Source organism: Ziziphus jujuba, chromosome 8 (genome assembly GCF_031755915.1).
Source record: "Ziziphus jujuba cultivar Dongzao chromosome 8, ASM3175591v1".
Lineage (NCBI taxonomy): Eukaryota > Viridiplantae > Streptophyta > Magnoliopsida > Rosales > Rhamnaceae > Ziziphus > Ziziphus jujuba.
Window position 1 is genome coordinate 5,522,527 of NC_083386.1, and position 12,066 is coordinate 5,534,592.

General features: G+C 34.2%; 2 protein-coding genes across 2 annotated transcripts; both read left to right on the forward strand.

Moving 5' to 3' along the window:
* The first annotated feature begins 961 nt into the window (after window positions 1-961).
* Window positions 962-2,831, forward strand: LOC107404735 (two-component response regulator ORR9). The gene is made up of 3 exons (XM_016011727.4): window positions 962-1,323; window positions 1,448-1,718; window positions 1,856-2,831. Exons 1-3 carry the CDS (start codon window positions 1,218-1,220, stop codon window positions 2,070-2,072), a joined length of 594 nt encoding a protein of 197 aa, XP_015867213.2. The 5' UTR covers window positions 962-1,217; the 3' UTR covers window positions 2,073-2,831.
* A 145-nt stretch (window positions 2,832-2,976) lies between these two features.
* Window positions 2,977-11,302, forward strand: LOC107404733 (PH, RCC1 and FYVE domains-containing protein 1). Its single transcript, XM_016011725.4, has 9 exons — window positions 2,977-3,585; window positions 4,175-4,261; window positions 4,697-4,786; window positions 5,669-5,749; window positions 5,869-6,063; window positions 6,172-8,274; window positions 9,080-9,226; window positions 10,134-10,513; window positions 10,707-11,302. The coding sequence occupies exons 1-9, from the start codon at window positions 3,514-3,516 to the stop codon at window positions 10,816-10,818; spliced, it is 3,267 nt and encodes a 1,088-aa protein (XP_015867211.2). The 5' UTR covers window positions 2,977-3,513; the 3' UTR covers window positions 10,819-11,302.
* The last annotated feature ends 764 nt before the right edge of the window (window positions 11,303-12,066 follow it).

Genomic DNA, 12,066 nt, shown 5'->3' on the forward strand with positions numbered 1-12,066 from the left:
TTTTTCCCTCTTTTTTTTCTAGAATATGGAAATTCAAATTCGTTATTATTATACCAGAAAATAATGAGTGTTTCAAAAAAGATAAGATGAATTATTGTATAATATATTAATTTGGTAGAATATATAAACTAAATTGTGAGCCAAGCACATATACTTAGCTATTCCTCATATGTGTATTGGGTTCATGAATTGGGTCGTGTTGATATGATTAGTCTATCAATAAAGGATAATTCTTAAGACAAAAAACTTCAATTCCGTTTGTATATTTTATGAATTAAAACTCCAACTTCCAGAAAAAAAAGAAATGTGGAAACTTAATTATATACAATTTTTATTCAATTTTGACCAAATACCTCATTTGTTAAATTTTAATGGTATACCATGCACTTATATGTATAAGACCATATCCATTGCATGCAATTATAATTATACCAAGCCGGACTAAAAAACTATATATAAAATACGCCAAGTCTAAAATTCCTTTGAAAGCCACATAAAATAATTTCAATACTATAGAATGAGAATTAAAAACTCAATTAATTAGTATTTGACCCTAGAAGTCTTATGACTCGTGACTTAAAAAACAAGGGGTAAAATTTCATCATCATCAAAAGGTCAAAGAAAATGTTAGTTACAACCTATTTGTTTATTTTTCCATTTGTTTATATGACTTTAAAAATCACAAAATGGTCAATTTCAATTAGGCAGTGGTTTGCAAATAACATTATTTAGGTGGGTGCCCTTTGAAAAATTGGCCAAGACATTAAAAATAAATAAATGAAAAGATGGATAATTAGTTGGTAATGAGAAATGGGAAGCTGTTTATGCACGTGCATGGGATTGTGCAGCCTTTAACTTCAACGAAAAGGCCAATCGGATAATATAATAGTTGTCTTAATCCTAATCCAAAGGTCAAAAATTTAATAATAATGTACTTGTTTAATTAATTTGTATAATAAGTAAGGAAAAAAAAAAAAAAGAAAAAAAAAAGCACTTTCTTTGCTTGTTCACAAATTAAAAAATCAACCTAGAAGATCCGTGAGATTCTGAACGAAATCTGTCGGATCTTGCTTTCCAAACTGTCAGATTTTCCAAAAGGATTTTGTACCCTCCATGATTTTGATGGCTTCCCCATTTATAACTCCCACACCCTCTTCACAATTTTCATCACCACCATCACTTTCTTCATCTTCTGGTTTCCATAGAGATTTTCTGATATGGGTATGGCTGCTGCTGAAGCTCAATTCCATGTCTTGGCTGTTGATGATAGCCTTGTTGACAGAAAGCTCATTGAAAGACTCCTCAAAACTTCTTCATATCAAGGTAAATTGATATTCATGGTTTTCCATTAGTTTTTGAATTGTAGATTCAGTTTTTCTCATGGAAAGTTTAAGTTTTTGAGTTCTAAATCTTCTGGGTGTTAATTTTTTCTGGGTCTTTTTTTCAGTTACTGCAGTTGATTCAGGAAGCAAAGCTTTAGAGTTTCTGGGTTTGTTTGAAGAAGATGATCAACTGCTAGGTGATCCAGATAGCCCCTCTGTTTCCCCGAAAAATATAAATCATCAGCCGGATTTGGAAGTAAATCTGATTATCACAGATTACTGTATGCCTGGAATGACTGGTTATGATCTACTAAGAAAGATCAAAGAATCTAAATCTCTGAGAGATATACCAGTTGTTATAATGTCTTCAGAGAATGTTCCTTCAAGAATCAACAGGTGAGAAAATAAAACTGAAACATTTATATATGTATTTTTTTTTTCTAGTTAATTAATTCCTCTGTTTTCAAGAAGAAAATTTTCAAAATTTTGTTTTTCTGACATGGTTTTAAATATTGTTTTGGGTAATTGATCAGATGTTTGGAAGAAGGAGCAGACGAATTCTTTTTGAAACCAGTTCAGATGGAAGATGTAAGCAAGCTTAAGCCCCATTTGATGAAGAGTAAAGCTAAAGAATACCAACCAAACATCAACAAGAGAAAAGGCATGGAAGAAAACCAGTTATCTGATCAGAGAACAAGAACAAAATATAATGATTTAGAAGAAAGTTGTCTCAATTGTTCATCTTTCTAAATAGTATTTAAATCCTGTAGATACTTTTCTTTTTTTTCCTTCTCTTTTTCCTTTTAATTTTTGTCCCTTTAAAGCTTTTGGAAAATACAGGCTTATTGGGTGCTTAGATTAGATTCAGTGAAGGGAAATTGAGAGATTTTTTTTTTCCTTTTTTTTTTTTTTTGGATGTAAATGCAAGAAAAAGAAAAGTAATTCATTCAATTTTGATGGCTGATCGATAAAATATTTGACTCTTTCTACAAGTTTTGTTCTCGTTTTCCTGGAACTTTCACTTGGCCATATAAAATTAAACCATAAATAAAAATGCTTTTTTTTTTTTTTTTTAAAAGAAATAAAAAGCATTTTTAAGTGGTCCTGGGTCATAATGGGCTTTGTGGGTGAATCCACTATTAGGGTCAATTCATTGGAGATCCAACCCAATAAGTTTAGATCCAAACATTGGTTTTTTAACATGCCAGAGATTTCCTATGGATGGTGTTAAAATTTTAATGGAGTGAACAAGAAAAATTTTATTTTTTATTTTTTGGGTATAATTTTCATACTTTTTATAACAATTAATTAATAAAAAAGGACTTTTATTTTTGTTTGTTTTGGAAATACATTTAAAAGATGAAGTTGCTTATAAAATTACCATAAAAAAAACATTTAATTTGGTTCCAAACTCCTGCAAATTTGCCGAAATATTTTGATAATTGAAAAAAGAAAAAAACAGCAAAATGGTGAACATAAGGATCCAAAAAAAAAAAAAAAAAAGAAAAATTCCAAAACGGATCCAAAATTGCATTCCTAGACGTGGCAGGAAGCAATTGGTTAATTGACCAGAAGAAAGTCAATGGTGCTGTGAAGGAGCTTACGGCTTCCTGCGATTTGGGTCGACTGTATCAGTCAATCCTTTTCAACAACAACACCACCACCACCACCGTCACACTCTCTCACTTCACTCTCTAGATTCTCTCTCTCTCTCTTTCACTTTCTCTCTCTAAAACGCTTTTTTGCTATTTTCCCTCGCTTTCTGTCGCTTTCTCGCCCTTTCTTTTTCTTTTCTTTCCTTTCCTTTTCCAGCCCTACATTCTTTCTCTTCCCTCACACATACACACACAGAGACACTAACCCACCCTCGAAATATCCAAACAGCATTTTTCGTCGTTTTCCTTAAATCCCCTCTCCAAAGCTATTTTTCCACCTCCATTTCGGCTTTTCGATTTCTTCGATTTTAATTCTTTTTCTTTTTTTCTTTTTTTTTTTTTCGAATTCCGAGTTTCTATTAGCCATCTGCAAAATTTTCATATCCCCATTTGGCTGTGATCAATGTGAAAGAAGGTTTGGATCAAGCAGTGATGGTGGCTTAGCTTTTTTTTTTTTTTTTTTGATGAAATGGAGTAGGTGGAAATGTGGAGTAGAGATGGAGCTTAGGGCTTCGTTGAGGAAATTCAGGTCTTAGATGTTGTTGAGTGTGAAGAGGATGAACTTAGATCAGTCGAAGGCGGGCCCTGTGGAAAGGGACATTGAGTTGGTAGATTTTTTTTTTTTAATATTTATTTTTAGAAACTTTTTTTTTTTTTTTTTACTTAAAATGTTTAGAATATTTTTCTGTGCTTTGGATGTAAAAAAGCTTCATTTAATAGTTTCTGATGGTTTTTATTGCTAAAATTTGAAATGTGGTATGGTTATGATGCGTCTTGAGCATGTGATGTTGATTGGTGATGCTTCCGATGCCTATATTTTTCCTTTCATGTAGCGATTTATGATTTATATTTTGGAATTTCAGCTGCCAAAGTTGTTGATTATAGTGGATTTAATGTAATAAATAATATCTTACTGTATTTTTATGTAGCTGAATTACTTTGATTTTAGTTACTTAAGGACTTGATTTCTGCCTCGTGCAAAATTTTCTTCTCGTAAAATCTTTCCTGCATATGCTTCTTTATGGTATGTTTTTGCACCTGTTCCTCCATACATAAGCCATTGTGCTTGCAAAGTTTAAGACGCTTCATTTGGTAAAGCTATGGAATGATTGAGCATGGTTTTGGTTAACACAATCTCATCTTGATTACCTTGTTGGTTTGTTCTAATTCATGATCTCTGTTTGATCTTTTGAGCAGGCTATCACTGCTCTGAAAAAAGGGGCACATTTGCTCAAGTATGGACGCAGAGGAAAGCCCAAATTTTGTCCCTTCAGGCTGTCCAGTGTAAGTCTGAATATATCACCAAAGTCACATAGGTTAATTTATTAGGACTATGTGCACGTTCTCTCAATTTGATTTTTAACCAGTAGATATAGGGTTATTAATATGGTATATTTTTTTTTAACAATTTGCTTGCTTTCTCAAGGACCTATTAATTCTGAAGTTACATTTTCATTAATCCATTAGCTGCTTTTGAATTCAAGTATGCAGCCTAAATGGTTTACGTATGTATCGAGTGAGCTTGATGTTGGATTTATTGTTTGTTGTAGCAGTCCTTTTTGAATTATGAAACCTTCTGATGTATGCCTTTGTTAGTTCTTTCAGTTAATGAGCCATGTAATTAAGTTGCTTTGTTGCTTCTGATATAGATTAATGTAACCTACTGTAATTTTAACATAACTCTTATAAGTTTTATTTTTGTAATGTTTCTTCTTTCAGGATGAAACTGTTCTAATATGGTACTCAGGGAAAGAGGAGAAACATATAAAATTAAGCCATGTATCCAGAATTATATCTGGTCAGCGCACTGTAAGTTTCTCCATTTTGAGATCTTCTACACTTCTTTCATGGTCCCTACTGCAGTGACTATGCTAGAGATCCGAAGAAATTATCAGTTGTATAGGTCACTTTTGAGCCGATAAATTTATATTTATACTGTTTAATATCATTATCGCTTTAATTCTTTTAAATTTTAATATTCGTATATGGGGATAATGTAATAATAATTGATCTTTGTTGATCCCTTTATATTTCTTAAGCTTTTCTACTTATCATGGCTTAAGGCAGAACATACAAGATTATATACCAGTGTCTTAGCTGTTCCTAATTCCCATAAGAATAAAAGAAAAGAAGTTATATGGAATTTTTGTGTTTTCTGAATGTGAAGTTGCAATCATTGAATCTACCTATATCCAACAAACCTTTTAAAAGTAGAAGATTGATTCATAAATGTTTGCTGCATATTCCTTTCCCAAATTTTAGTCTGAAAATATTGTACTTTATTCTTGAATGTGAAGCATTTACTTCTTAACATTATTGTTTAAACCAGTGCATATACTCTGAATTGTTGAACTGTGATGAAATATATGATCAACCTCTTTCACAAAAAAAAAAAAAAATTAAAATTAAAAAAATTAAAAAAATTAAAAAAAAAAAATGTATATACATGATCAACCAACATTTATCAAATTTGGAAAACATTGGAAGTAAGAGATTATTCAGGAATTCATATTAAACACTAAGATTGTGCATGGAATTTCTGTTAGTAGATCCATAATGAAAGAAAAGTCTTTGTAATTACTAATGAAGCAATTAAATAAAAAATGCTGTAGGCCAAGGACAATTACTGTATGAGGTCTACCCAATGCTACATTCTAGAAAAACTGATAATTCTTGATTTGTTTTCTACAGCCAATTTTTCAGAGATATCCTCGTCCCGAGAAGGAATATCAGTCATTTTCTCTTCTATACAATGAGAGGTCCTTAGATTTAGTAAGCATAAATTCTGTTGTGGCCATTCCTTTTCTATTTCTTCACATGATTTTTCTGCTGTTTCCGATGTTTAAATATACTATTTTCACATTTAATTGTTTTTCTCTTAAATATACCAGATATGCAAAGATAAAGATGAAGCTGAAGTATGGTTTACTGGACTAAAGGCGTTGATATCACGCTGCCATCGCCAGAAGGGGAGAACAGAATTAAAAAGTGATGGAGCTCCATCTGAAGCAAGTAGTCCCAGAGCACACACCCAGAGAAGTTCTCCTTTGAGCTCTCAAATTAGTAGCGGTGATAGTTCACAGAAGGTATTCTATTTTTGTCTCTGGTTTTCATACCATGCTTATCTATCATCTGCAAGTAAGATAATCTTGTATTTTTGGCAAACAAGTTAAATCTTCTCACTGGTTATGCAGGATGGCATTGATCCCCTTTGTCTTCATACTACATACGAAATCCCTCATAGAATTGGTTTGGAGAAGGCATTATCAGATGCAATGTTATATTCCGTGCCTCCAAAAGTTTCCTTTCCTTCGGATTCTGCTTCTGCTTCAGTAATTTCTCTGTCATCAGGAGGTTCAGATGGAATAACTGGGCGCTTAAAGGGTGCAACTCTGGATGGTGTTAGAGTTAGTTTATCAAGTGCTGTTAGCTCATCAAGTCAAGGTTCTGGTCATGATGATGGTGATGCTTTAGGTGATGTTTTCATTTGGGGGGAAGGTGTAGGTGATGGCATTTTGGGAGGAGGTCAGCATAGAGTTGGAAGTTCATCTAGTATTAAGATGGACTCCTATGTTCCCAAAGCCTTGGAATCTGCCGTAGTACTCGATGTTCAGAGTATAGCTTGTGGTGGGCGATATGCTGCTTTGGTAACCAAGCAAGGTGAGGTATTTTCTTGGGGTGAGGAACTAGGTGGCAGACTTGGACATGGTGTAGATTCTGACGTCTCCCATCCTAAGCTGATAGATGGTCTCAAAAATATCAATGTTGAATTTGTTGCATGCAGTGATTACCATTGCTGTGCTGTAACACTTTCTGGTGATATGTACATATGGGGTGGTAGAACTTGCAAACTTGGGCAGCTTGGACATGGGAATGAAGCAAGTCAATGGGTTCCGAAAAAGCTAAATGGACCTTTAGAGGGAATTCATGTCTCATCAGTTTCATGTGGACCATGGCATACTGCTGTTGTGACCTCTGCTGGGCAGTTATTTACCTTTGGTGATGGAACTTTTGGTGCTCTAGGTCATGGGGATAGAAGAAGTATTTCAATGCCCAGGGAAGTGGAGTCCCTTAAAGGGCTTCGCACTGTGCGAGCAGCTTGTGGTGTATGGCACACTGCTGCTGTTGTTGAAGTTATGGTTGGTTCATCTAGTTCTAGCAACTGTTCATCAGGAAAGCTTTTTACATGGGGAGATGGTGATAAAGGTCGTCTTGGGCATGGCGATAAGGAAGCAAGACTTGTACCTACCTGTGTTGCTGCTCTTGTTGAACCTAACTTTTGTCAAGTTGCCTGTGGACACAGTCTTACTGCTGCACTTACAACTATGGGCCATGTTTACACAATGGGAAATCCTGTTTATGGTCAACTAGGGGACCCAAAAGCTGATGGAAGGCTTCCAAGCCGTGTTGAGGGAAAGCTAACAAAGAATTTTGTTGAAGAAATTGCTTGCGGTGCATATCATGTTGCTGTTTTAACTTCAAGAACTGAAGTCTACACTTGGGGGAAGGGTGCAAATGGTCGTTTAGGCCATGGGGATACAGAAGATAAAACTTCACCGACACTAGTTGAAGCTTTGAAAGACAAACAAGTAAAAAGTATTGTGTGTGGCCCAAACTTTACTGCAGCTATCTGTCTTCATAAATGGCTTTCTGGTTTTGATCACTCAACATGCTCTGGGTGTCGACTTCCATTTAATTTCAAAAGAAAAAGACACAATTGTTATAATTGTGGACTTTTATTCTGCCATTCTTGTAGCAGCAGAAAATCTCTCAAGGCTTCCATGGCTCCAAACCCAAACAAATCTTATCGTGTTTGTGATAATTGTTTTGGAAAGCTAAGAAAAGCCACTGAAACCAACTCTTCATCTCACTCTGCTTTGAGTAGAAGAGGAAGTGTGAATCAAGGACTCAACGAACTCATTGAAAAGAATGAGAATTTGGATTTAAAATCTACTGTTAAAGAACAGGAAAGTGGATCTCTCAAAAAGAACAAGAAACTGGGTTTTAATAGTAATCGTGTTTCGCCCATTTCAAATGCAGTTCCTGGGGGTGGTACACTTAATGGATCTAAGTCTTTTAACCCATTGTTTGGGTCATCCAAAAAATTCTTCTCAGCTTCTCTTCCTGGATCAAGAATTGTATCTAGAGCAACCTCACCAACATCAAGACGATCTAGCCCACCTCGTGCCACAACACCAACTCCAATTCTCTCAGGGCATACCTCATCAAAAGTTGTAAATGATGCTAAAAGGACAAATGAGAGTCTAAGTGAAGAAGTTCTTAGATTAAGAGCTCAGGTATGTTAATCTTCTTTCTTCTTCTTCTTCTTCTTTTTTCAATTTTTTTTTTTTTTTTTTTAACTTAAACATAATACTCGAAAGTGTATGTTGTTTTTGAATTGATGGTAACTTAGTATGGTATTAGTGCTCATGTTGCTTCTTTGATCTTCTTGATTCTGTTAGTTTACTATTCTGCACATGTTAGGCCCACTTTTTTTGTGATAATCGACTGAATTAGACTTGACATGGAGTGTTAAATGTGTTTGTCTTGGCTTGAAAAATTGTTGGAAGCGTAACTTCACTACTTCATTTGTTTTCTATGACTGTACTGTATTCGAACTGTAATTTTAATTCAAACATTGAATGCTCCGGCTAGCACATATTTATGGGATGCTTTTGGCAGTAGATTTAGTTAGTTAGATGGATCTAATTTTAGGACCAAGTTGTGGTTTAGGAGTAAACAAAATTTTGAATCTACATCAAGTGTCTGTTTAATTTTCTTTTCTTATTCATTCATTTTAACAGCATTCCATAATATCAACTGCTTTCAAGTTTAGGAGGCATACTCCAAGTTTGAATTGCATTTTGATTCTAAATTTTGATTGGAACCATTGATTCTATGCCTCTTTCAGTATCTTTGCATTTTCTGGTATTCATATTGTGTCATCCAAATTCTTGTCACTTCTCATGGGGTATCTGGCATTATATAATATGATGTTACTACTTGAATAGAGTTTATGCCAATTTGTGGTTTGACTATGTAAAAGCACCATTGATCTACTAAGCATATTCTTTTCACCTAATTAACCTTATGATGCTGTAGGTTGAAGATCTCACTTGTAAATCTCAGCTTCAAGAAATTGAACTGGAAAAATGTGCCAAACAGCTAAAAGAGGCTATTGCAATAGCAGGAGAAGAAACTGCAAAATGCAAAGCGGCAAAGGAAGTAATTAAGTCACTTACTGCTCAAGTAAGTTTCATGCGTATGTTTGTATTATATATATAAAGGATGCTTTATTGCTAGGAAAGAAAACCTTTGAGGAAGAAAACAATTCTCATTAAATTAGAGGCACTGGCTTTCTTGTACTGCAGTGCTTGGTTATATCATGACCAGTTTTGCAAGGTCTATGTGATTAAATTATATTTGGCACTTTGATGGTGCAAGGTCCATATGATCAATTATTTGTCTCAATGATGTTGTGAAATAATTGATAGTATGGGAATGATAATGCAGACTTAAGATAGTTAGAGGCCAGTACATCTTACCAGGAATTTTTGGTGCGGCACAGGTGGTCACCAAAGTAAAATTTATCACTCAGGTGATGAAGTGAGTATTGTTGTAAAGAACTGTGACTCCCATCTTTTCTAGAAGTACAATAATAGTCTGTAGATGTGGATTGATGTTTTAAACTTGTCCTGGACAACAAAATTTTATGTTTGTCACATTTCATTCAGTTTCTAGTACCAGTTCAATTGTTTTTCTTGCATGTAACAGTTAAATGATTTTATGGACTGAGTGCCTGTAGTTTACAAAGAACAGGAATTTAAAGATGATGCAAAATATCAGCTTGAACGACCTATAATGTTGAAAAAGTAGAACTTGGTAGTGGCAAATCTAACTTACAATTATAAGTTCGAGAAAAGTATCTATAGTACTTGGGTTAACTCAAACCCAAGTATGTGGTTATGTAGAATGCACTGGTGTTTTGGATGGAACTGAATATTATTTGCTTATACTTTCATTGCTTACTCTGCCAAGTGCTTCTTAGTTCTTATATCTAGTTTGTTTGGGATCTTCAACTGCCTCTTCCTCGTACAGCTGAAATTAATTTATTATATGTATATTTGAACTAATTGTTTCTGTTTTATTATTGAAGTTGAAGGACATGGCTGAAAGGTTACCCATTGGAACTGCAAGAAACGGCAATTCACCCCCAAAAGGTTTTTCTAGTCCTATTTCTCAGGATGCGTCTAGTGTAGCCAATGAGCAAGCAAGCAGTCCAGTGGCTTACCGTGAAACAGATCCCATTCAATCAAACAGCTTTACGATGTGTGATGTGTCAAGCAATGGCAGTAACAATACTTCAGGTCACACTGACATGATGCATTCTGAAGCAACAGCCAGGAATAAGAATAGAGCATTGAAGACAGAAACCACAAACATGGATGAATGTGTTGAGAAAGCTGAGCCTGGTGTATATATTACTCTTGTCTCCTTGCCTGGAGGACTCAAAGATCTCAAGCGTGTCCGCTTCAGGTATGTTATTAATCAGCTTTCGTTCCATTTGCCTTTGACAGAAATAAATCTAAATATTGCAGTTTGTCTATATATGAGAAGTGGTAGCACCAAATATGTGGTTCTTACAGATGCCATAAGCTTTCTAGAATTCTACTATTAGTAATGTAATAGAGAATACTAACCTTTGTGCCTGGAATTCTATTATTGTCAGTCGGAAGCAATTCAGTGAGAAACAAGCAGAACAGTGGTGGGCAGCAAATAGGTCCAGAGTGTACCAGCAGTACAACGTTCATGCAACAGACAAGTCAAATGTTGCCTTTTAGTCCATTGACCCCAACTGCCATTGTCAAAGATACTAATGACAAGGCAATTCCTATACCCCAGGCTTAAGAAAAATCTGATGTTCTTTTTGTTGTCTGCTGTTGAAGGAAGCAAGGGCAGGATAAAACTACTTCGGTCTTTGCCCTTTTTTTTTTTTTTTTGGTTTTTATTTCTATATATTTGTAGGCATGGTGGTAAATTCGTCTGGGCTTGAGTTTTATTTCTCCACCCTTTCTGATTCTTTTTTCATTTTCTGGTAAATGTACCCACAATTTTTTCTTGTTGGAAATTCCCTCCGGAGGGAAGTGGTAAAAGAGTAGAAGAAAGGGATGTGTAAATTCTTTGTAAGTAGGTTGATAGCCTGGATTGAATTCAAGAAGGGTGTTGTAAATTCATTTTCATCTGTTGAAGGTTTTGATACCGGATTATGTGCTACATAGAGCTTCATCTCGAACGAGATTCAATACAGAACTTACCAAGTGCAGCTCTCAGAACCTCTTTTCTATTTTTTTATTTTTTATTTTTTATTTTTTTGTGTTGCGACAAATAGAGGTAACACCGTACAAAATCAGACACTGACTTTGAAAAGTCACTTGAAAAAGTGTATTATCGTTCAGAAAGCAACCCTCACAATTATTTTCCTAAAATAAAATTTTGCCATCCATATGTGAGTAACGCGCTAAGATTTTCTCATTTCCTACCATTTTTTCAACTATTCAATACCACAAGTTAAATTTTCGATTTGCTGATCATTTATTTATTTATTGCTATTTTTTATTTTCAATCTTTTCGGTGTTTCCAAAGTGCATTTGGCTATAAAAGTATCAGATTCTATTTCCTCGGATCTGCCTGTTCATAATTATTAATTATTTTTACATATACTTTTAAGTTTTGTTTCATTTTCTATTTAATCCATTTTGAAATTTGTTTAACAATTAAAATTGACAATTCATTTGTCCAATTTGGTATTTCTTTTAACACGTTATGATATAATTAATGTAATAATGTCAATTACATTTTCAAGTCTCAACTGCAAAAATACACTCCTATTCTTTTTTCCCTTTTATGTTTATTAATCCACTTTGTTTGTTGTTGTATTTTTATGTATATATTTTTTATTTTTTATTCAGGTTTAGGGATTCCAAAGAGAAAACAAACAGTAGTTTTTACCCGTGAATTATCCTGCAAAAACAATCTTTATTTGTTAAAAGTATTCGATTCACTCAATTTTAAGCATTATGTAATCAATG

What these genes read in the sequence shown, in the direction of transcription:
- LOC107404735 (XM_016011727.4), top strand. Translation starts at nt 1,218, where the DNA reads ATGGGTATGGCTGCTGCTGAAGCTCAATTCCATGTCTTGGCTGTTGAT. An exon ending in CAAAACTTCTTCATATCAAG is followed by an intron (nt 1,324 to 1,447) that starts GTAAATTGATAT and finishes TCTTTTTTTCAG; the next exon opens with TTACTGCAGTTGATTCAGGA. An exon ending in GTTCCTTCAAGAATCAACAG is followed by an intron (nt 1,719 to 1,855) that starts GTGAGAAAATAA and finishes GTAATTGATCAG; the next exon opens with ATGTTTGGAAGAAGGAGCAG.
- LOC107404733 (XM_016011725.4), top strand. Translation starts at nt 3,514, where the DNA reads ATGTTGTTGAGTGTGAAGAGGATGAACTTAGATCAGTCGAAGGCGGGC. An exon ending in GTCCCTTCAGGCTGTCCAGT is followed by an intron (nt 4,262 to 4,696) that starts GTAAGTCTGAAT and finishes TTCTTCTTTCAG; the next exon opens with GATGAAACTGTTCTAATATG. An exon ending in TTCTTAGATTAAGAGCTCAG is followed by an intron (nt 8,275 to 9,079) that starts GTATGTTAATCT and finishes ATGATGCTGTAG; the next exon opens with GTTGAAGATCTCACTTGTAA.